The sequence below is a fragment of the Nicotiana tomentosiformis genome, chromosome 1 (genome assembly GCF_000390325.3).
Source record: "Nicotiana tomentosiformis chromosome 1, ASM39032v3, whole genome shotgun sequence".
NCBI lineage: Eukaryota > Viridiplantae > Streptophyta > Magnoliopsida > Solanales > Solanaceae > Nicotiana > Nicotiana tomentosiformis.
This window is the reverse complement of record NC_090812.1, coordinates 115395569-115419939: the sequence shown is the minus strand read 5'-3', so window position 1 is coordinate 115419939 and position 24371 is coordinate 115395569. Positions and strand designations below refer to the sequence as shown.

Sequence of the window (24371 nt, the reverse complement as noted above, 5' to 3'; positions counted from 1 at the left end):
CTCATAACTAAGTATGAAACCTTCCCAGTCTTTGTTGCATTTGTGAAACAGATTTAAGTGAAGATGAGCCATAATGTTATAAGTATAAGGTCTTATCATGGCACGGAGTTTGACAATGCAAAATTTGACGAATTCTGTGTTGAAAATGGCATAAGTCACAATTTTTCAGCTCCCAGAACACCCCAACAAAAAGGTGTTGTGAAGAGGAAAAATAGGACTCTTGAAGACATAACAAGAACTATGTTAATTGACAGTGGCGTAACAAAAGGCTTCTGGGTAGAGGCAGTCAACACTGCTTGCTACTTGGTGAGCATGTGCATGATCAGGTCCCTCCTGAAAAAAACTCCATATGAATTGATAAACAGAAGGAAGCCCAAGCTAACTCACCTAAAAACGTTTGGATGCAAATGCTTTGTTCTCAATAATGGTATGGAAGCTTTGGGGAAATTTGACGCCAAAAGTGGTGAAGGAATCTTTCTTGGATATTCCTCATAAAGCAAAGCATACAAGGTCTACAACAAAATGACTCAATGTGTTGAAGAAAGCATACATGTAATCTTTGATGAATCACACCACCTATGTGGGAAAAATTCACATGATAAGATTGATCAAGACAGAGAGCAGTTGAAGGTTCCTGGAGAAGTCATTGATATGGCAAATGGAAAGACAGAATTGATGAGCCAAGTCAAGGAATTCAACGAAGAAAATACAACAGAACACTTAGCTGATGCAGAAGAGCTTGGTTCCTCTATCACAATAACTAAAGCAGAGGATAGGGTTGTTGATGTCGTGCAAGAAACTCCTGATGCTGAGTAGAGAAGTGGTACTCACCCATCCATAGATGCCACAATGGATCCCATTATGAGGAACCTGGATCTTCCTATAATGAGATTCAGGTGTCTAACTGGAAGCACAAAAGTTCACATCCTCTCCAAAATGTGATCACTCATCTTAATTCAGGAATTCAAACTAGATCAAAAACAAGAAACTTGTTTGCCTTCTCAGCTTTCCTTTCTCAAATTGAGCCTAAAAATATCAAGGAAGCATTGAAAGAAGCTGACTAGATTACTGCTATGCAATATGAACTTCATCAATTTGAGAGGAACCGTGTATGGAACCCGGTCCCTCGACCCTCAGATAGAACGGTCATAGGAACCAGGTGGGTGTTCAGAAACAAGCTTGATGAATTTGGGAATAAATAAAGAACAAGGCCAGGTTAGTAGTTCAAGGCTACAATCAAGAAGAAGGGATCGACTATGATGAAACTTTTGCTCTAGTTACTCGAATGGAAGCCATCAAAATTCTCATTGCTTTTGCATCTCATATGGAATTCAAATTGTTCCAAATAGATGTCAAAAGTGCATTTCTGAATGGATATTTAAAGGAAGAAGTCTTCGCCAAACAACCACCTGACTTTGAGTATCATGAGCATCCTGAACATATATTCAAACTTGATAAGGCATTATATGGATTGAAGTAGGGCCCTCATGCATGGTATGAAAGGTTGTCCAAATTTTTTCTTGAAAAGGGTTGTACAAGAGGAAAAATTGACAACACCCTATTTCTGAAGAAACGGGGAAGGAACCTGCTCATTGTGCAAGTTTATGTTGACGATATCATTTTTGCTGCAACAAATGACTCCTTGTGTGAGAAGTTTGCAAAGCTTGTGGGAAGCGAGTTTGAAATAAGCATGATGGGGGAATTAAATTTTTTCTTAAGTTTGCAAGTTAAGCAAACCCCTAAGGGAATGATGATAAGACATCAAAAGTACATTAAATATCTCCCGAAGATATTTGAGATGGAAAGTTCAAAAATCATCGATACTCATATTGCCACTGCCACCCGTCTGGACTTGGATGAACCTGGTTCTCCTATGAACAAAACCATGTATAGAGGCATCATTGGTTCACTCTTGTATCTCACAGTTAGTAGACCTGATATTGTATTTAGTGTGGGATTATGTGTTAGATTTCAATCCAGTCCAAAGGAATCTCATCTTAAAACTGCCAAGAGGATTCTAAGGTATCTTAAAGGAACGCAGGACCTGGTTCTCTACTATCCTTCAGGGGACAATTTCAACTTAATTGAGTATGCTAATGCTGATTATGCTAGTTATCTGGTGGATAGAAAGAGTACATCTGGCATAACACATTTTCTGGGACCATGTTTGATTTCATGGGGTACAAGGAAACAAAACTCTATGGCTCTTTCAACTGCAGAAGCTGAGTATGTGGTAGTCGCCTCTTGTTATGCTCAATTGTTGTGGATCAAGCATCAACTGGAGGAATATGGTGTATTTTCTGATTGCGTGCCATTATTGTGTGATAATACCAGTGCTCTCAACATGGCAAAGAACCCGGTTTAGTATAAAATAACAAAGCACATTGATGTACGACATTATTATCTCAAAGACAATGTTGAAGAGGGTCTTATCTGCATGAAGTTATGCAAAACAGAAGACCAAGTAGCAGATATCTTCACCAAAGCACTGAGCATAGAGCACTTTGAAAAGAATCGACTGGCATTGGGGTTAATAAAATTAAACTGAGCACCAAGACCCTCAATGATTGGCTATGAAAGAATGAACAGGTAAAACGACTCAAAAGTGTTTTCTGGCAAGTTCTAACTCATCTCTATACCGTTACAGGTAGACACGCATGGCAACTACAAAGCAAACAAGCAACTAATGACATTGTATCTTGGTAAAAGGATGAGGCTCACATTTACAAAACTAAGTCAGGGAACCCGGTTCCCTTGACTTAGGTTAGTAGTTCCCTTGTACTTTCATGCATATTTTTAACTACTATAAAAGTGCCACATCATTAAAAAAATTAGTCTTTCTCTCTCATCTCTTTAGAACTCAAAAGTCACACCTGTTACCAAATGACCCGTCTACCTAGTGATTCATACCCGTTTTGTAACCGTCCCTCACTTCCTCTAAATAACCCCCAAACGTTGTCTCTTTCCTCACTATCCACATCAAACCCAAAAATTCCCTTTTCTCTCTTAAAGCAAACACTCTTACTCTCGTGTCCTCACTTCAAATCTTCACTATGTCTCAAGATCCATAAGTTTCAGATGTCTCCAGTGTAGTCCCCGTTGTGTCTTCGTCTCACGAACCACAGGAGCGAGTCCCCTTTGTCACCCAGTCAAAACCCCATACCAGACCAACAATCACCTACCACTTCCTCTCCAACCCAATCGAATTCTGGCTCTCACCATAGTCGTAAGACTCAGAACCCTGAAAGATTCATTACTGCAACCTCTCCTTCTGCCTTGCCAGAAAAAATAGCAGAAGGCGAAATAGTAAATGGAGATGAGGGTCATGAAGTTTCTAGTTAGAAAGTTGGGGATAGTTCTGAAGCCCAACAAAGTGTGGTTCATAGTAGTGAAGACTCAGCAGCGCCCGTTCTAAGCTTTGATCTGAATATTGCCAATCCTACATGTAATGTTCCTCTTGTATCCTCTGATTCTACCTTGGGGTGAATGAACAAGAAGCCATTGAGAATATGTTACTAATCGTTGTAGAGGGAGGTTTAGTTGGTGGGTATGAGCATGAAAATGAGACCATTAGGTCTCAAGGGGAAGGTGAAAGTAATAAGGATGAGGGTAGTGAACTGGTGCCCTCTAAAAATTTGGCACTTGTCAGTACTACTGGGGAACCAAATGAGGGACCAGATCCCTCAGCCCAAGAGGAGCCCGTTGCTCCTACTTGGGATAAAACTCATTGTTCCTCAAAAGAACCCCAGGTTAGTACTGATCCTTCTCCTTCTCCTCACTTCGATGCTGAGTCGTTAACCATTATCTTTCCACATATGAGATCTCTATTTGAAAAGGAAAATGAAAACAGGGAGGATGATTATGACAATGTTTTTGTAGCAAGCTTCTTTGCGGTTAGGATTAGAAGGGCAGTTCCCAAAAATCCCACTCCTAAAAGACCTACTACCAGGCTGCAAAAGAAGGAAGCCCTTGAATCTGTTATGAAGAAAAACAAAGAAGAGAAGAAAAGGAGGAGGCCGGTGAAAAGGGGAAAGCTGGTGAATGAGGAAGAAGTACCTCCAGCACTTGTTGTTGATGTTGACGATGAAGGGGTGAATGAGGAACCTGCTTCCTTAATTCATAAGTCCTCTTAGAAACCTGTGATTCCAAAACCCAGGAGAGAGCCATCTGTGAAAGTTGTGGAAATAGAAAATTTTGAGGTAGACAAGTCTGGTGAAAAGGTGTCTGAAAAGTCGGGTGAAAATTTGTCTAAGAAGTCTGGTGAGAAATTGTCTGAGAAGTCTACAAAGAAAGAGAAAAGTGTGAGAAAGTATGTGAAAAGGAAGGTTGGTGACAACGAGGAACCTGGTTCCTCCAAGAAAGCCAAAGTAAGTGTGGCCAAGGAAGAAAGCAGAGAAAACCTGAGAAAACAGAGGGTACTATGGGGCAGAACATTTTCCCCTGACATTCTTGACATGACAGGGATGCGTCAACTGGTTGATATTTTTGAGTTTCAAAAGTGGACACACTTGTTCACCAATGAGAGCCCCAAGGTGTATGAAGAAGAGGTGCGTAGCTTCTACGCAGACATGTTCACAGTGGAAGATGATAACATCTGCTTGAAGGTCAACGGAGTAGATTTTGTGATAGACGAGGCTGTGTTGGGGAACATTTTGGGAGTGCATACTAAAGGGATCTCATCCATTGAGGGGACTTGTTCTCCCAATTTCATAAGTGCTATTCTGAAGGATGATGTTGTGCAGCAAGGAAATCGGGTGCACAAGAAGGCCCTCATTCTAGTGTATCAACTTTTGTTTGAGATGGTGAATAAGGTCTTGCTTCCCTGTGTGGAAAGACGTTCAATTACTTCAAAAGCAGATCTATTCCTCATGGAAGCGTTGGATGCCTACACCACTATCAATCTGTCTGGTATAATGATAGAGCATATGAATAAAGTGAGTGACTTCAAGGATCATAATCACGGTTTTCCCTATGGATTCTTGCTCACTAAGGTTTTTAACTTTTTCAAACTTCCCTTGGGAAAAGCAACAGTGGGAACTCGCAAACAGACCTTCTTAAAGACCACCTTGGTGGAATGTGAGTGCACTGATAAGAAGGGAGGGATTGGCGGCAATTCCACTATATCTCAATTGATTGATGCTCAAAATGCTTGAATGAGGAGATAAGGAGGTTGAAGGCACGACTGCCATTCTTGAGGGACAACTTAGTCAGGCCCAGGAGGCACATGGTTCCAGTAGTGCACAAGGCACATAGGTTGCTCGCCTGACCAAGGAAAATGCAAATCTCAAGAAACAAGTCGAGGACTTGAAGGAAAGGCTGGTTAACCAACAAGTGTTTGCAAATGCTCGAATGGATACTCTCCTCAGAACCCTTGCCTCCTCATCCCTACCTCCTCCGTCTAGTGCTCCTTAAAGCAATTCCCTTTCCAGTGTCCAGTTAAATGTTGTTTGTCCTACCTTGGTCCTCTTTTTGTTATTTTTGTGGCTCGTACTTTTACGTTGTTTTTTTTGGGAATAATTGTGTAACAATGGTACTAGTATTTATGTTCTCCTTTCCTTCACAATTAATGAGAATCTTGTCTTTTTGCTATGCATGTTATACTTTTATGCTCTGTTTTTAGCCATGTTTGTGTGCACATATGTGGCATGAGTTAACCATGATGGACTTCTTTTTTGCTTATTACATGTGATTAATATTTTTATGATGCCAAAAGGGGGAAAAGGATTGAGAGGGGGAAGAAGGGGGAACAAGTTCTCTCAGGGGAAATATAGGAAATATTGTATGGTGATCTGGTTCCCGGTGAGGAACTTCAATTATAACTTTTTCATCATCAAAAGTGGTAAATTGATAAGTTATGTGCCTTTTTGTATTTTGATGATCTAACAAACTTTATAATAAGAGCCAGATCGTGAACCTATTACACATCCTCAAAGTACTCAAGAACAAGAAGTCTCAAGTCGGGCACAAGTTCCAACAACTAGAGTCAAAGAAACGACAGAGGGAACAAATGGATATCAGTTCCCTTGCTGACTGTACCAGTCAACTCTCCACAGCTGTAAAGTCGATGCAACTATTCCTATGCGCACACTCAATAGTGCAGTAGTCACTTTATGGGTAATGCCTTATACCAGATATTTGCTTGCATCATCCAAGTGACATCACTTGGAGACTATTAACATGAAGCAAAGAAAAAAAACACTTGCACATCTGAAAATCGAGTAAGTTTTCTCTTAAGTGTGTTGCCACCTTGCAAGTGACTTCTAGGCTTCAAGAACAAAGAACAAACAGAACGAAGGACCAGTTTTCGACTGTCATGACCCAAACTAACTCTGTCGTAATGGCGCCTATCGTAGAACTAGGCAAGCCGACTCATTTCCAAAACAAACCGATATTTTCATTTCAAAGATAATTTCAAGGCTATTTAACATAAAAACCTTCATAAATGAGTTCAAATCAAAACAAAAGTGCGAAAAAGAAAAGCCCGACATCGGGGTGTCACTAGTCATGAGCATCTACTATAATTTGTCTGATAATATCGAGACTAACATAGTCTGAAAAATAGCTAAATACAACTAAAGGAAGACAAGAGGGAGAAGAGTAGGGTTGCGATCGCCAGGCAGCTACCTTACTATCCCCGAGAAAATCTGCAACCGGAATAGTCAACAGCCGCTACCGTGTCCAGATACGCCTAGATCTGCACACAAGATGTAGGGAATAACGTGAGCACGCTAACTCAGTAAGTAACAACAGTAAATAAAGACTGAGAAGAAGTGACGATCAATAATGCAAGTAAAGTTCATATCACAAAAATTCAGTAAAATACAGCATGCTTTTAAAACCAGAGTTTGAATCAAATCAGCTCTTTTAAATCCAGTTCCAGTGAAATCATTTAAATACATCTTTCAACAGTTTTCAACAAAGGCTCAATGCAAAGGTGAGAAAAAATAATGAAATCATAATCATCCCCTCGGGCAACATCACTCATATACAGCCCCTGGGGCAAACCTCACAATCACTCGTAAATATTCCATAAAACTGCAATTTCGCTCGATTCCTAGATTTTCGTATGATATAGCCCACGCTTTCTGCATTGGCCCGGGCCACCGAACCTTGTTGCCTTAAATTTTATCAAACCATAAAAAATAACCAAAGAAATAATAGGCAGTGCCTCATCCTGACCGTTACTCGTCTTTTGTCGTTTTACGGCCATAAAACTAAAATTTTGCCCGATTTTAAGATAGTGTGGACACGTATTTCAGCCGCAGCCGAACAGGAGCTGGAGCCCGATATTGCAGCCACTACCAGGGGAAGGGGTCGGGGAAAGGGAAAAGGTAGAATCTCAGCCTAGAGCACATGTAGTGGCACCTACAGTCGAGCCTCAACTAGCTAAATTATTGTGATAGCCACGTGCTATTGGGTGCGCACATGCGTGGTGATGAGCCCTTATACGGGCACCAGGGTCATATATTCATGTTTGGGCTCCCGTTCCTCTCATGATACCCCGTAGACCAAGATAGCACGGAACACTCCAAGCTCCTTTCAAATAGTTGAAAGGAGCGTAAATGTTCAAAATGACAAGTCGAGTCGTTACATTCTCCCCCACTTAAGATCATTCGTCCTCGAATGAGGGTTAGAATCTGCCATAGACACCCAATGTTACTTAAATCCTCATCCACACACCAAAAGTTCCCAATCTTACTAACTCCATAAATTTTCACGTCCTTTTCGGCGAGAATAACGCCCATATGTTGCTGCGGAAGATGGGCGCACCTGCGGAGGGTCTTCGCTTCTGCGACCCCAGGCCTGGCCAACCCTTTTCGCTTATACGTTACTTCTCTTGCACCACCGAGTCTGCACCTACGACCATTCCCACCATAGGTGCGATGACACCAGAACAGTAGCCCCTCAGCAACCAAGTCCAAACTTAGCCCGATTTCAATCCAGTTCACACCCGGGGGCCCCGAGACCCCGTTCGGAGACGTCGGCGGGGGCCTCAGGAAGAGTTATCTTTTTTTTAACAGCCTGCCCACCCTGGAAATGACTCAATCAGAGGTAGGGTCCAGCGGCTGAAAGAGCACCGCACGTCACGTGGTATCATAAGTCATATCACCCTCCAACTGAACCATGCTAAAGTCCAAAACATGGGACGGATCGCCAACATACTTTCAGAGCATGGAAACATGAAACACTAGATGCACACTCGACAAGCTTGGTGGAAAGGCAAACTTATAAACCACCTCCCCTATCCTCTGAAGCACCTCAAAAGGTCCAATGAACCGGGGGCTCAACTTTCCCCTCTTCCCAAACATTATAACACCTTTCATGGATGATACCTTCAGCAAAACCTTCTCCCCAACCATAAAATACACATCACGGACCATCTTATCCGCGTAGCTCTTCTGCCTAGACTGCGCCGTGCGAAGCCGCTCCTGAATCAATTTCACCTTATCTAATGCATCCTGGACCAAGTCTATACCCAAGATCCTAGCCTCACCCGGCTCAAACCATCCTATTGGAGATCTATACCTCCTTCCATATAAAGCCTCGTATGGATCCATCTGAATGCTCGACTGATAATAGTTGTTATATTCAAACTCCGCGAGCGGCAGAAACTGATCCCATGAACCCCCAAAGTCAATGACACAAGCGCGCAACATGTCCTCCAATATCTGAATAGTGCGCTCGGACTGCCCGTCCGTCTGAGGGTAAAAAGTTGTGCTCAACTCAACCTGAGTACCCAAATCTCGCTGCACGGCCCTCCAAAACTGCGATGTAAACTGAGTGCCCCTATCTGAAATGATGGAAACTGGGACACCATGCAGACAAACAATCTCTCGGTTGTAAATCTCTGCCAACCGCTCTGAAGAGTAAGTAGTACCAACTAGAATGAAGTGCGCGGACTTGGTCAGCCGATCCACAATCACCCAAATAGCATCGAACTTCCTCGAAGTTCGTGGGAGCCCAACTACGAAGTCCATAGTGATTCGCTCCCACTTCCACTCTGGGATCTCTAACCTTTGAAGCAAGCCACCTGATCTCTAATGTTCATACTTAACCTGCTGACAGTATACCGAGCCACAAATCCAACTATATCCTTCTTCATCCGCCTCCACTAATAGTGTTGTCTCAAATCCTGGTACATATTCGCGGCACCCTGATGGATGGCATACCGCGAGCTGTGAGCCTCCTCAAGAATCAACTCCCTGAGCCCATCTACATTAGGCACACATATCTGGCTCTGCATCCTCAACACGCCGTCATCACCAATGGTCACATCACCGGTATCACCTCGCTGAACCCTGTCCTGGAGAACGAGCATGTGGGGGTCATCATACTAACGCTCCCTGACACGGTCATAAAGAGAAGACCTGGAGACCACACAAGCCAATATCTGACTCGGCTTCGAAATATTCAATCTGAAAAGCTAGCCCGCTAGGGCCTGGACATCCAATGCTAAGGGTCTCTCTGTTGTTGGGAGATATGCTAAACTCCCCAAACTTTTTGCCCGGTGACTCAAGGCATCAGCCACCACATTGGCCTTCCCCGGATGGTACAAAATAGTGATATCATAGTCTTTGAGAAGCTCTAACCATCTCCTCTGATGAAAATTAAGATCCTTCTGCTTAAATAGATGATGCAAACTCCGGTAATCAGTATAGATCTCACAATGAACCCCATACAAATAATGATGCCAAATCTTCAAGGCGTGAACAATAGCTGCTAACTTAAGATCATGGACATGATAGTTATTCTCATGGGTCTTCAACTGGAGAGAGGCATAGGTAATCACCCTACCCTCCTGCATCAAAACACATCCAATGCCTATCCTCGAGGCATCACAATACACGGTATAAGAACCTGAAGCTGGTGGCAGAACTAACACTAGAGTTGGGATCAAGGCAGTCTTGAGCTTCTGAAAGCTCTCCTCACACTCATCCGACCACCTGAATAGAGCACACTTTTGGGTCAATTTGGTCAAGGGCGATACAATAGATGAAAATTCCTCCACAAAGCGATGGTAATAACCCGCCAAACCAAGGAAGCTCCTAATCTCCGTGGCTGAAGACGGTCTAGGACAACTCTGCACCGCCTCTATCTTCTTTGGATCCACTTGAATACCCTCACTGGACACCACGCGCCACAAGAATGCTACTGAACCGAGCCAAAACTCACACTTGGAGAACTTTGCATAAAGCTTCTCCTCCCTCAATTTCTGTAATATAATCCTCAGATGCTGAGCATGCTCCTCCTGGCTACGAGAGTACACCGGGATGTCATCAATGAATACAATAATGAATGATTCCAAATAGGGCTGGAACACATTGTTCATCAAATGCATGAATGTTGTTGGGGCATTGGTCAGCCCAAAAGACATCACTAAGAACTCAAAATGGCCATATCGGGTTCTGAAAGCTGTCTTAAGAACATCCGAATCCCGAATCTTCAGCTGGTGATACACGGACCTCAAATCAATCTTAGAGAACACCCTCGCTCCCTGAAGCTGGTCAAGTAAATCATCAATACGAAGCAAGGGATACTTGTTCTTGACTGTGACCTTGTTCAACTGCATGTAATCAATGCACATCCTCATAGAACTATCCTTCTTCTTCACAAATAGAACCGGTGCTCCCCAAAGTGACACACTAGGCCGAATAAACCCCTTATCAAGGAGTTCCTGAAGTTATTCTTTCAATTTCTTCAACTCCGTCGGTGCCATACAATGTGGTGGAATAGAAATGGGTTGAGTTCCCAGCACCAAAGTCAATATCCTTGTTAGGCGGCATGCCCGACAAGTCTGCAGGAAACACATCCGAAAAATCACGTACCACCGGAACAAAATCAATGGCAAGAGTCTCTGCACTAACATCCCTCACAAACGCCAAATAAGACAGGCAACCCTTCTCAATCATACGTTGAGCCTACAAATATGAAATTACCCTACTAGGTACATAATCTATAGAACCGCTCCACTCAACCCTCGAAAATCCTGACATCGCTAATGTCACGGTCTTAGCGTGACAATCTAGAACAGCATGACATGGAGATAACTAATCCATACCCAATATCACATCAAAGTCAACCATACTGAGCAGCAAAAGGTCCTCGGGTCTCCAGACCCCTAATAGTCACCACACATGACTGATATACGCGGTCCATAACAATAGTATCACTCACAATAGTAGATACATGAACAGATAAAACTAAAGACTCACGGGGCTTATACAGAAAATGAGCAAAATATGAGAAAACATATGAATATGTGGAACCATGGTCAAATAATACGGAGGCATCTCTGTGACGAACTGAGACGATACCTGTAATCACGGAATCTGAAGCAATAGCATCTGGTCTGGCCAGGAGTGCATAGAAACGGGCCTGACCACCACCTGATCGACCTCCCTCTCTAGGGCGACCCCTAGCTGACTGACCTCCACCCCTAGCTGGGCGGGTGGTGAAGGAACTGGTGCTGAAGTCGATGGTTAGATCCTCTACTGAGGCGGACCCCCATAACGACGAGGACACTGCCTTCACATATGCCCAAACTCCTCACACTCAAAACAACCCTTCTGGTGCTAGCAACCGGATAACTGGTAGAAGAACCTAGCATGGAGGAGCCCCGAACGGATTGAGCACGGGATGAACTCTGGGCTGGGAGGGAACTAAGTGATGAGTGTACCTGATGAGAACTATGAGAACCATGGCCTGATGATGCAACACGGTGAACTGGGCGAGCTGACTGAGCATGCCTGAATAGACAGTCTCTGTCGTGCTGGAACTGACCCCATAAGGAGCACCACTGAATCCACCCTGACCACGAGGCCTCTTGGCCTCCCTTTCAACCCTCTCCTGACCGCGAACCATCTCAATCTGTCGAGCAATGTCGACAACCTCATCAAAAGTAGCACCAGACACTCTTTCTCTGGTCATAAGCAACCGAAGCTGAAAACCGAAGCCATCTATAAACCTCCTGATCCTCTCTCGGTCTGTGGGAACCAACCAGATCACATGACGGGCCAACTCGAAGAACTGCATATCATACTGTCTCACAGATATATCACCCTGACGAAGCTGCTCAAACTGTCTGCGCAGCTCCTCTCTGTGGGACTGAGGTACAAACTTCTCCAGAAAGAGAACGGAGAACTGCTGCCAAATAAGGGGTGCTGCGCCAACCGGCCTACGCCTCTCGTAAACCTCCCACTAACTGAATGCAGCCTCAGAGAACTAGAAAGTAGTGAATGAGACCCCACTGGTCTCTAGAATACCTGCTATCCGGAGCATCCTCTGACACTTATCTAAGAAATCTTGTGCATCATCACCCTCTACACCACTGAAAGATGGAGGCTGAAGTCTCCCAAACCTCTCCAATCTATGTTGCTCATCCTCAGGCATAATAGGAACTACATAGTCCTGAGCAGCTACAACCGGCTGGGCTGATGGTGCCCCCGGTGTTTGAAGCCACTGAACAACTTGCTCTGGTGTGCGAGCGGCGGGAGTCTGAGTGCCTTCCCCTGCCTGAGAAGTGGCTACATCCGTCGAGATAGAGACCGCCTGAGTAAGAACGGTACACGCTACCAAATCTGAGCTAGGGCCTCCTGAAGGCCTGGAATCACAATAGGCACAGGTGGTGCCTGGGTTGGTGCATCAACAACTGAAATCTGATCCTGATCTAGGGTAACTGGTGGGTCTGCAGGTACTTTCCCAACTGCTGTGCGGGCTGAACCTCTGCCCCTACTGCGGCCTCGACCTCTCGCGACCCTAGCTGGTGGTACTGGTGGCTGGCCCTCTTGACCGGTAGTACGATTCCTCACCATCTTTGAGAGAATGAAACAACATATGTTTAGTTACTATTATCAACAGATTTGCACGACAAGAATTCAAGAATGTGGAGTTTCCTAAGAGTTCTGCAGCCTCTCGAATATAAGTACAGACGTCTCCATACCGATCCGCAAGACTCTACTAAACCTGCACATGACTCGTGAGACCTATGTAACCTAGGCTTTGATACCAACTTGTCACGACCCAAACTAACACTGTCGTAATGGCGTTTATCATGGAACTAGGCAAGGCGACTCATTTCCAAAACAAACTGATATTTTCATTTCAAAGATAATTTCAAGGCTATTTAACATAAAAACCTTCGTAAAGGAGTTCAAATCAAAATAAAAGTACAGAAAAGAAAAGACCGACATCGGGGTGCCACTAGTCATGAGCATCTACTATAATTTGTCTGACAATATCGAGACTAACATAGACTGGAAAATAGCTAAATACAACTAAAGGAAAATAAGAAGGAGAAGAGTAGGGCTGCGATCGCCAAGCAGCTACCTTGCTATCCCCTAGAAAATCTGTAACTGAAATAGTCAACAGCCGCTACCGTGTCCAAATTTGCCTGGATTTGCACACAAGGCGCAGGGAGTAACGTGAGTATGCCAACTCAATAAGTAACAACACTAAATAAAGACTGAGAAGTAGTGACGAGCAATAGTGCAAGTAAAGTTCATATCACAAAACTTCAGCAAAATACAGCATGCTTTTAAAACCAGAGTTTGAATCAAATCAACTCTTTTAAATCAAATTCCAGTAAAATCATTTAAAGACATCTTTCAATAGTTTTCAACAAAGGCTCAATGCAAAGGTGAGCAAAAATAATGAAATCATAATCAGCCCCTCGGGCAACATCACTCATATACAGCCCATCGGAAAAACCTTACAATCACTCGTATACAGTCCCTCGAGAAAACCTCACTATCACTCATGCCTCCCAATCACTCAGCACTCGGTACACGTACTCAGTAGGTACTTGCGCTCACTGGGGGTGTGTACAAACTCCGGAGGGGCTCCTTCTGCCCAACTGTTATATCAAGCCAATTATGGCATAAATCAATGAGGCCATCGGCCTATATTAAACATGTTGCGGCATGCAACCCGATCCCATAAATATCCTCACAAATCAGGCCCTCGACCTCATTCAGTCATAAACCTCTCCAGCCTCTCGGGCTATCAGAAAACAAAGTATTCAGCCCAAACAACATTTATATGATGCATCAAAATAGAGTAATAGAGACTGAGTTATACTGTAAACATGTGTAAACATGAGTGAGTATATATTTTCAATCAAAAACAATGAGAAGATAGCAATAAAAGACCTCGAAGGTTCCAAACAACACTGGCATAAGGCCTAAACATGGCATCCAGCTCGATTTACAGAAATTCTTTCTAAAACACAAAAGAATCATATAGTTTCAACAAAATATTCAACTTTACAGTTGATACGGGATGGACCAAGTCACAATCCCCAACAGTGCACGCCCACATGCCCGTCACCTAGCATGTGCGCCACCTCCAAATAGTAAAATGATACAAAATTCTAAGGTTTCATACCCTCCGGACCAGATTTACAATTGTTACTTATCTCAAACCGATCAAACCCCTACTCTGCGATGCTCTTGCCCCTTAATTTGACTCCAAACGTCCATAATCTAAACACAAGCAATACAATACGATCAATATAGGCTAAAGGAATCAATTCCACAAGAAAAATACCAAATTATAGCCAAAATCCGAAATCGGCTCAAACCCATCCCCTGGTCCCACTTCTCGAAATCCGACAAAAGTCACAAAACTAGAAAGCCCATTCACTCACGATTCCATACATATAAAATTTATCAAAATCCGACATCATTTGGTCCCTCAAATCCTTAAATTAAACTCTCCAAAATCCCAAGCCCTAACCCCGTGTTTTCACCCCTAAATTCCACTAATCAGATGATGATACAATGGGAAAACACCATAGATAGGAGTATTAGAGCCCAAGCAACTTACCTCACTGAAAACCCTTGAATTTCCCTTCAAACTCACTCCAAAAGTTCCAAAAATCGACTTGAAAATGGTGGAAATGAGCCAAAATTCGCGAAGTGTTATTTTTATGCTTTCTGCCCAAGGCTTTCGCACCTGCGGCTAAATATGCGCACTTGTGGTACCGCATATGCGCAAGAACCTCCGCACCTGCAGAAAATCATTAAAAACCCCAACTTCGCACATGCGCTCCAAATCTGCATCTGCGACCACGCAGGTGCAGAAAAGACCTCGCACATGTGGCCACTGCCTGACCTCCTCACTTCCGTTTCTGCGGGCACATATCCTCATCTGCGGAATTGCAGATGCGACCTTTCCTATTCACCTGCGGACCCAGCCTATCTTAACACTATCCGCACCTGCGAACACCCACGCGCGCCTGCGACCTTGAACCTATGGCTCCCCCTCTACAGGTGCGGAAATACCAGTAGCAGCAGCTTCAGCTGTATTTTTCCAACTTCAAACAATCCGTTAACCACCCGGAATCACCCGAGTCCCTCGGTACCTCAACCAACCATACCAACAAGTCATATATAAACATACGAACTTAGTCGAACCTTCAAAACACTCAAAACAATATCAAAATATCAAATTACCCTCGGATTCAAGCCTAAGAACTTCTAAACTTCTAAATCCCGCAAACGACGTTGAAACCTACCAAACCACATCCAAATGACTTCAAATTTTACACACACGTCACAAATAACACCATGAACCTATTCCAACTTCCAGAATTCTATTCTGACCCCGATATCAAATTTTCCACTACTATCATCAAATTTCCAACTTTCGTCAATTCAAGGCAAATTCTACCACAGACTTTCAAATCACATTACGGACGCGATACCAGGTCCAAAATTATCTAACGGAGCTAACGGAACCATCAAAATTCAAATCCGAGGTCGTTTATACATAAGTCAATGTCCGGTTGATTTTTCCAACTTAAGCTTCTACTTTATAGACTAAGTATCTCAATCCACTCCGAAATCACCCCGGACCCGAATTAACTACCCGATATAACATAATATAGCTGAAAAGCACAAAAGGAAGCAAAAATAGGAAAAACGGGGCTATAACTCTCGAAACGACCGGTCGGGTCGTTACACCAGCATTGTGTTATTATATGTCCTTAGTTTTGTTGTACTTTTGTTAAAGTGATCCACTTGTAATTTCTACTTAGCTTAGTTAGAAGCATTGTGTAGGAAACCAATTGTAAAACCATAAATCTTGTGTTTGTGTCTTGGCTAAAGTTAGTCGAGTTGTGAGCTTTGTAATAGAGTTATTAAAAAGAGACTTGTAATAGACTTATTACAAGTGAGTAAGGGATTAAGAGTCTAATTCCTAGGTTATAATAGGTTGTAATCTAAAGTTTCTCGGTTAGTGAAGTTGAAATCCTACGAGTGTAGGTAGTGGTTTTTAATCCCGTGAGCTGGGAGTTTTCCACGTAAAACTCTATTGTGTCATTTACTTCTCTCTTATTGTGTGTGTTATGTGGGAACTGATAGAGAACCAGGTTCTCTATATAGTTTGGTGGACCTTAAGCTTCCATCACTTCCCATGGCATTATTTGATGATTTTGAGTTGCTTTTGGCTAGTTTCGAGCAGTTTAGAGACCTATTTGTGCGGGATGACACTTCTAGTGTATCGATTTGCCTTTTTTAAGGTAAGTGTCTTGCCTAACTTTGTTGAGGGAATTTTTCCTACTAAATGATATTGTTTTACACATGCAGGGGTGATGTATATATGAGGTGACGAGCGTATATGCATGTGCCGGAGCTTTTCATGCTCGGGAGGGGGAAATTATATACTTTATTTGTACTTTGATAAAGCTAGTGATTCTTTTACTTATGCTTTATTCAATTCTATAACTAATAAACTCAATTATCTGTGTTAGAAATTATGTTAGAACATATGGTATCTTAAAAAGGATTTAATAGGTTATTTTCGGACAGTTTACATACTTATTTGGCCATAGCATCTTGAACATCCTTCTATACCTGTTATTATCTTGCCACTTGAGTTCCTTTATATGTAATATGTGTGAAGATTATGGACTTAGGGCTATGTTTGGCACGAGGGTTAATTCTTTGCGGTTGATATGATGTTGACACGATGAGTAATTTCGTACGGTTTGAAATGAGATTAGTTGTTGGTTATTACTATGCGAAAGCAAAGGAAGTTGGATTTCTGTTATGAGTACACATTCGTTAAGTACTTGCATATCCTTTACTTTGGTTTCTATTAATGTTCGTTGTTTTGTGTGGTACTTTCCATTCGAGTTTCTTACGTAGTTACCTCTGTGATTTTCCTTTGGTCTGTTACAGTTATAATTATGTCTTTACCTTGTCTGCTACTGTTACACATACGCTTTTACTTGATTTACTTCAGCTACATGTCCTCTTCTAATTCATGCCTTACTTGTTATTAGCCAATACATGTTACATGCCTCTAGTTGTCACATGATTTACTTGTTAGATGCTTTAACTTGCTACATGTCTTCACTCACTATATGCATTCACTTACTACATGTCTTCACTCACCATATGCTTATACCTACCATATGCTTTTACTTGTTAAATGCCTTAACTTGCTATATGCTTTCACTCACTACATACTTTAACTTGCTATATGTCTCCACTTACTATATGCTCTACTTACCGCCTTCACTGATTAATTGCCTTTACTTGTTACGTGCTTCTTCTTGCTATATGATTTCATTGGTACATGATTTCATATATTAAATGTCTTCATTTGATTCTTGTTCTTACTTGATAAATATCTTTGCTCGTTTCATGTACTATTCTCCTGTGTTTAACCGGATTGGGGTGGTTTTTAGATTGGTTGTGTGATATACCTTGTGGAACCCTTGTCATTATATATGGTGGACTAGTTTTTGATATTGGATTGGACATTTTGCTCTGTTGAGTCATATTAGTTAGTCGGATATGGCGTGTTCGTTTTCTTAGTATTACGTTGTGAACTTTTCCCGCATTTGGTTGTTGTTGTGGTTTCATATGGTATTGTTGATATCGGGTTTCACACCGCAATAGTAATTAATATATATATGGAGGATCGGGTTGCACGTCACAACAATATTGATACATATATATATGAGAGATCGGGTTGCACGCTGCAACGATATTGATATCAGATATGAGATTAATATGTATATATGGGGGATTGGGTTGCGCGCCACAACGAAAAAGAACATGTATTATGGTTATTCATGTCTTTTGATTCATGTCATTGTATCGTGTTGTGAGACCAAGAAGTGATGATATTCTGGGGGGCCTCTACCATTTGTATTCTTGTTCCATTCATTACGTGATTATGTATGTATCTTTTTTCGTATTTGTTCTTTCTGCCTATCATCTGCACAGGTACAAATATAAGTAGGTGTCTTTTAACTTAAAATCTCGCCACTACTTCACCGAGGTTAGTTAGAATACTTACTGAGTAAAATCTCGTCATGCTATACTTCTGCACCTTGTGTACAGATCTTGGAGTCGCGTAGCTGTGGAAGACGAAGCCTTGCACTGAAGATGTCCCAGCGTTCCAGATCCAGGCTACCTCTTGTTCATGGTAGTTTAGAACTTAAACTCGGTTTATGTAAACTTCAAATATATATTGTACTACTTCTTTATTTCGATTTTGTAATTCTAAATCATATTGGCTCATAACTTGTATTACAGTCCTTCGGAGGTTGCGTAGAATTAGTCATTAATTTCTTGTTATTAATTATTTATCATTTGATTTACCTTATTTTATATTGGCTTACCTAGCATTAGAGTTAGGTGCCATCACGACTAGACAGATTTTGGGTCGTGACATATACAGTCGCTTAGTTGCAGTTATAGTTGAACAAATATATTTTTATGTTTATAAAATGATGATACTTTTATTCTAACATAACGAGACCTTAATAAATTTCATCAGACAAAAATAAGAACTAATCTTACCTTAATAAAGAGTTGTTCCAGTAGCTATTAACCAGAGCAATGGTAGAACAACTCTTTATTAAGGTTTATTAAGGTAAGATTAGTTCTTATTTTTGTCTGATGTAGTTTCTCATTGTGTGTATATATATATATATATATATATATATATATATCATACTAATTTTTGGGTTGCTTTATTTTATATAATTAAAATTAGATATTTTAAAAATATCTCAATCATCTCGGTTTCCCTTCAATATCGGTGCGGTTCGATTAAGTTTTGATTTTTTAAAATTTTAAAACCCACCATAATTATTTAGTATAGTTATAAATTTATATAGAAATTAATAATTTTATTAAAAGAAACATCATAAGTCATAACCATTTCAGTATGATTCGATTCGATCATTTAGTCGGTTTTTAAAGATCCTTTAACACCCTGATAAGTATTATAGCGAATTCCATCTTATGTGCTTTGATTTTTAAAGTGATATTGCACGTAATGAATTTTATTGGAATTTTGACCAATAGCATTTGCGATTGATAAACTTAATTGGTTACTCGGTGTAGACCAATCTCAATTTTATATATGAAAAATATAGTTTTTATATTAAATTTAGAGATAACAACACATTAAATTCTTTTTAGCAGGCCTTGGGATATAAAAAAAGGCTACAAGCTAATAAATAATTATATTTTCAAATATAATTTTGAAAAAGTATAGTTTTTCACCAGCTTTGCGATTGATTCAAATCTTTAAGGATTTCTTACTCACATAGTCCCTAATCATGTGAATAACTTCTGATTTCTAATATCAACCATTTTGATGAAACAATTATCATGTATTAGTGTTCAAAATATTACTCATGTCACTGGCCTAAGTCAACAATAACTTTTGCTTGATCTTAGAAATGTGGTCATATATGGTTAATTTATAACCTATGGTACTAGAGTAATATATTATAGTTCGAATTATATATGCAATTAACTTTGGATCTAGAGTTGAGAAATGAGGGTAATTTAGTCATTTACTTAAAAAAATTATTTTAATTCAAATTTAATTAAATTTTTAGCTCACAGGTCAGTCTCGGTCAAGACTCAAAGATTAGCGAGCTAAATTCAGTAGTCGGGCTTATAAATAAGATTTTGGTATGGTGTGACAAATACTCATATAATTAGCAGAAAATAGCCCTAGTTATAGAGATTTGCACCATGTAACTAATAAATATATATCACAATTTTATTTTTCTTCTTTGTCTATATTAAAATATATATTAAATTTTATTTTTCTTATTTGTATATCTAAAATATAAAAATATAAATATAAATGTTTAAAATTTATTGTTGTCTCTATATCAATGTATATCACAATAAAAATAATTATTTATTTGTATATCGCAGTATATAACACATCGGATATGTGTATACTAAAATAGATATCACAAGTTTATTTTCTTTCTTTGTGTATATTAAAAATTTATTTTCCTTCTTTGTATATCAAAAAATATATTAAAAATTTATTTAGTACCACAATTATATTTATTATTTTTATATTTTAGAACTTGCTCTAATATTGTTATATCAAAATTTATTTTTCTTGTTTGATCAAGAATAAGTTTGAAATAAGTTTATTTAGAATAAATTTTGCCCTCTTAAAATCAAATTGGACAATTTTGCCCTCTTAAAATCAAATTGGACGATTTGATTTAGATTTAATCTTATATTATCAAATCTAACAATGTATATCACGATATGCAACATAATATATACACAAACATGCACGGTGATATACATAGATGTACACCACCTCAAACACACATATTTTTTTTTTCACAATTAAAAAAAAGAGGGAAGAAGAAGAAAATTGGAATCTGCCTCTTGACAAAGAAAGAGAAGAAGAGAGAATGTCTCGGAGCATGGATGCTTTCAACTAAGATTTCAAGACTAAAAAAAATAGAGAACCCGACCTCGATCTATTTAGCACCCATTTAAGCGCACCATAGCTTGGGTTTTATTCTAGAGATTTTGGAAAATGGTGTTCAAGGGACGTTGATTAGTAGATAATGGGTTTATTTAGGTGAAATAATCAATGAAGTTTAGATAGGTTATTAATATGAAACTGATTAGCATAAAAATTGAAGATGAAATATGGGAAAGAGGAGAGATTGAAGAATAAATATGGGGAGAAAGAGGGAAATGAGAAATAGAGAGAAGAATGTAACGACCCGACCAGTTATTTTGAGTATTACAGTCCCGTTTCCCCCATTTACTGCTCAATTTATGCTTTACGGTCATTTTAAGACTTACCGGGTTAGTTGGTTCGGGTCCGGAGGAATTTCGGAGTGAAATGAGACACTTAGTCTCATAATTGAAAATTTTAAGTTAGAAAAGTTAACTGGATATTGATCTATGTGTAAACGACCTCGAATTCAAATTCTGATGATTCCAGTAGCTCTGTATGGTGATTTTGGACTTAGGAGCGTGTCCAGAAAATTATTTGGAGGTCCGTAGTGGAATTAGGCTTGAAATGGCAAAATTGAATTTTGAAAAGTTTGACCGGGGGTTGACTTTTTGATATAGGGGTCGAAATCCGATTCTGGAAGTTGAAATAGTTCTATAATGTGAAATGTGACTTGTGTGCAAAATTTGAGGTAATTAGGACATGGTTTGGTAGGTTTCGGCGTCGTTTACGGAATTTGGAAGTTTAGAAGTTCTTAGGCTTGAATCCTAGGGTAATTTGGTGTTTGATGTTGTTTGGAGTGATTCGAAGGCTCAACCTAAGTTCGTATGTTGATATATGACTTGTTGGTATGTTTGGTTGAGATCCCGAGGGCCTCGGGGTGATTCCGGGTGGTTAACGGATTGTTTGAAGTTGGAAAGATGCAGCTGAAGCTGCTGCTACTGGTATTTCCACACCTGCGGAATGGGAACCGCAGGTGCGAGCCCGCAGAAGCGGGTATTTGAGCGCAGAAGTGAAAGAGAGAAGGTTGGGCAGAGTGCGCAGGTGTGAAGGATTTACTGCACCTGCGATGGCCGCATAAGCGTGGAATCGAGAGCAGGTGCGTATTGTGTTCGCAGGCGCGATGATAATTCCGCACCTGCGATAATCGCAGATGCGGTTCCTTGGTCGCAGGAGCGGGGACTGCATTTAAGTGATTCTCCGCAGAAGCGGAGCTTGGTCCGCAGATGCGGAAATACAGCCGCAAGTGCGAAAAGTCTGGGCAGAACAAATAAAAACGGGATTTCGAGATTTTTCACCATTTTTAACATTTTGGACTCGGGCTTAGGCGATTTTGAAGAGGATTTTCGAGAGGAATTATGAGGTAAGCTTCTTGTGCTTGATTTTGATCATAAATCTTGTTTCCCATTGATTTTTATCACCTAGATTGTGTGGGTTGAGGTGAAATTGGGAGATTAGGGCTTGAGAATTTGAAAGTGAATTTTGGGAATTTGGAGGGGCAAATAATGTCGGATTTTGATGAATTTGGTATGGCTAGACTCGTGAGTAAATATGCTTTTGGATTTTGTAATTTTTGTAGGATTTCGAGACGTGGGCCCGGGGGCCGGGTTTAAGCTGATTTCGGATTTTGGGCTAGATTTTAGTAGTTTCTTGTGGAATTGATCCTTTTAGCCAATATTGATTATCTCGTACTGTTTGTGACTAGATTCGGGGCATTTGGAGGCCGGTTCGATAGGAAAGAGCATTCCGGATTAGGAGTTCTACGTTGTTGAGGCAAGTAACAGTTTTAAATCTGGTTTTGAGGGTATGAAACCCCGGATTTTTGTATCATGTGATTACTTTGGAGGTGACGCACATGCTAGGTGACGGGCGTGTGGGTGTGCACCGAGGGGATTGTGACTTGGTCCGTCCCGTAAAACTGTAAAGTTGAATAATCTGTTATTAGCTATATGCTCTCTATCTGTTGTGGAAATTTGACTATAAGTCATGTTAGAAACCATGTTTAGGCTATATGTTGGTATTGTTGGGACCCACAGAGGTCGTATACATGTTGAACTATCTGCTTAATTCTTATTTTGAACTCAGTCACAATTTACTTGATTATTTTATCCCAGTCTCTATTGTTCATTGTTGATGCATCATATCATTGTTGTTTGGGCTGATTTCATGATTGTTGAGAGCCCGAGAGACTGGAGAGATTTATGACTGAGCGAGGCCGAGGGCCTGATTGTGAGATATTTATACTATAGCATGTGAGTTGTCCGTGCGGATCCTTATATTATACTATAGCACGTGAGTTGTCCGTGCGGTTCTAGATATTTATACTATGACACGTGAATTATTTGTGCAGCACGTGAGTTGTTCGTGCAGATTATAGCATTTGGATTGTAGGAGCCTCTCCAGAGTCTAAACACCCTAGTGAGCGCGGGTACCCATTAAGTGTGAGTGCTGAGAGCTGAGAGCCGAGTGGTTGAGTTGTTGTGACGAGTTGAGTGACTGTTGTCCTGAGAGGCTGTACTTGCTTTTCATTTGTTGTTGCACTTAGTTGTTATCTGTCATTGTTGTGAAATTCTCTGAAAGATTTTATATCCGGATTATACGAACTTGAACTGTATAAAATTGATTTAACTTAAACTACTGGATTTGAAAGCATGTCTATTCTTTGCTGGAATTACTGAAAGTGAACTATAACTGTGTAGCTCGTCATTATCTTCAATTTCTTATTTATTATTGTTACTTACTGAGTTGGTTGTACTCATACTACACCCTGCACTTTGTGTGCAGATCCAGGTGTTCCCGGTCATAGCGGGTGTTGATTCTCTCGCACAATTGACTTTTTCGGAGATTCAGAGGTAGCTGCCGTGTTTCGCAGACCTTGCCTCTCCTTCCCTATCTACTTATGTACTGCATTTGGTCTCAGACTATTATGGACCGTATTTTTCAGACTTGTATTCATATTAGATGCTCATGTACTTAGTGATACCGAGTTTTGGGAGTATTTTATATATGTATTTGTGAGTTTGTCTTCCGCTAAATTTAGATATTATGTTTTCAAACTTAAAAGATATGGTGATTTATTGAGATTGTCGGCTGGCCTAATATTGAGATAGTCGCCATCACGACGGGTGAGATTTTGGGTCGTGACAAAGAAGAAGTAACGTCGGGAGAGAGAAGAAGAAAGTTTACCAGATTGAAAAAAAAATATTGGGCGAGAGAATAAATAAGGAATTAGAGTTTTTCATTATATAGCTATAAAATGCCAATTTTCTTGGGACTGCCTTTGCCAAACCTAATTTAAAGCTAAAATTACCAATTCTCTTTATGCATTGTCATATCATGCCTTTCCCCTTATAAACTTCAACTTCAAATGGGCTAGAAAAACCCTAACTTTACACTGTCCAAATAGCAGGCTGGGTTAGGCTGGCCCAACAGGCCTAGCGTATTTTTATGGCATCTTATGGGAATATACCAAAAAAAGATACAATTTACTAACAACTATCATGTTACAAAAAATAGCCCAAAAAATTATCCATGATATACAATATTCAAAAAACATAGGCGAAAAAAGATTTTTTTTTCCAATGGGTATTATCGCGATTCGTTGAAAATATATAGAC

At 40.5% G+C, this 24371-nt stretch overlaps 1 protein-coding gene across 1 annotated transcript; it reads left to right on the top strand.

Annotated features, from left to right (window-relative positions):
* The first annotated feature begins 1798 nt into the window (after positions 1-1798).
* LOC117275819 (secreted RxLR effector protein 161-like) lies at positions 1799-2365 on the top strand. The gene has a single exon (XM_033655137.1). It carries the CDS (start codon positions 1799-1801, stop codon positions 2363-2365), a length of 567 nt encoding a protein of 188 aa, XP_033511028.1.
* Positions 2366-24371: the final 22006 nt, after the last annotated feature.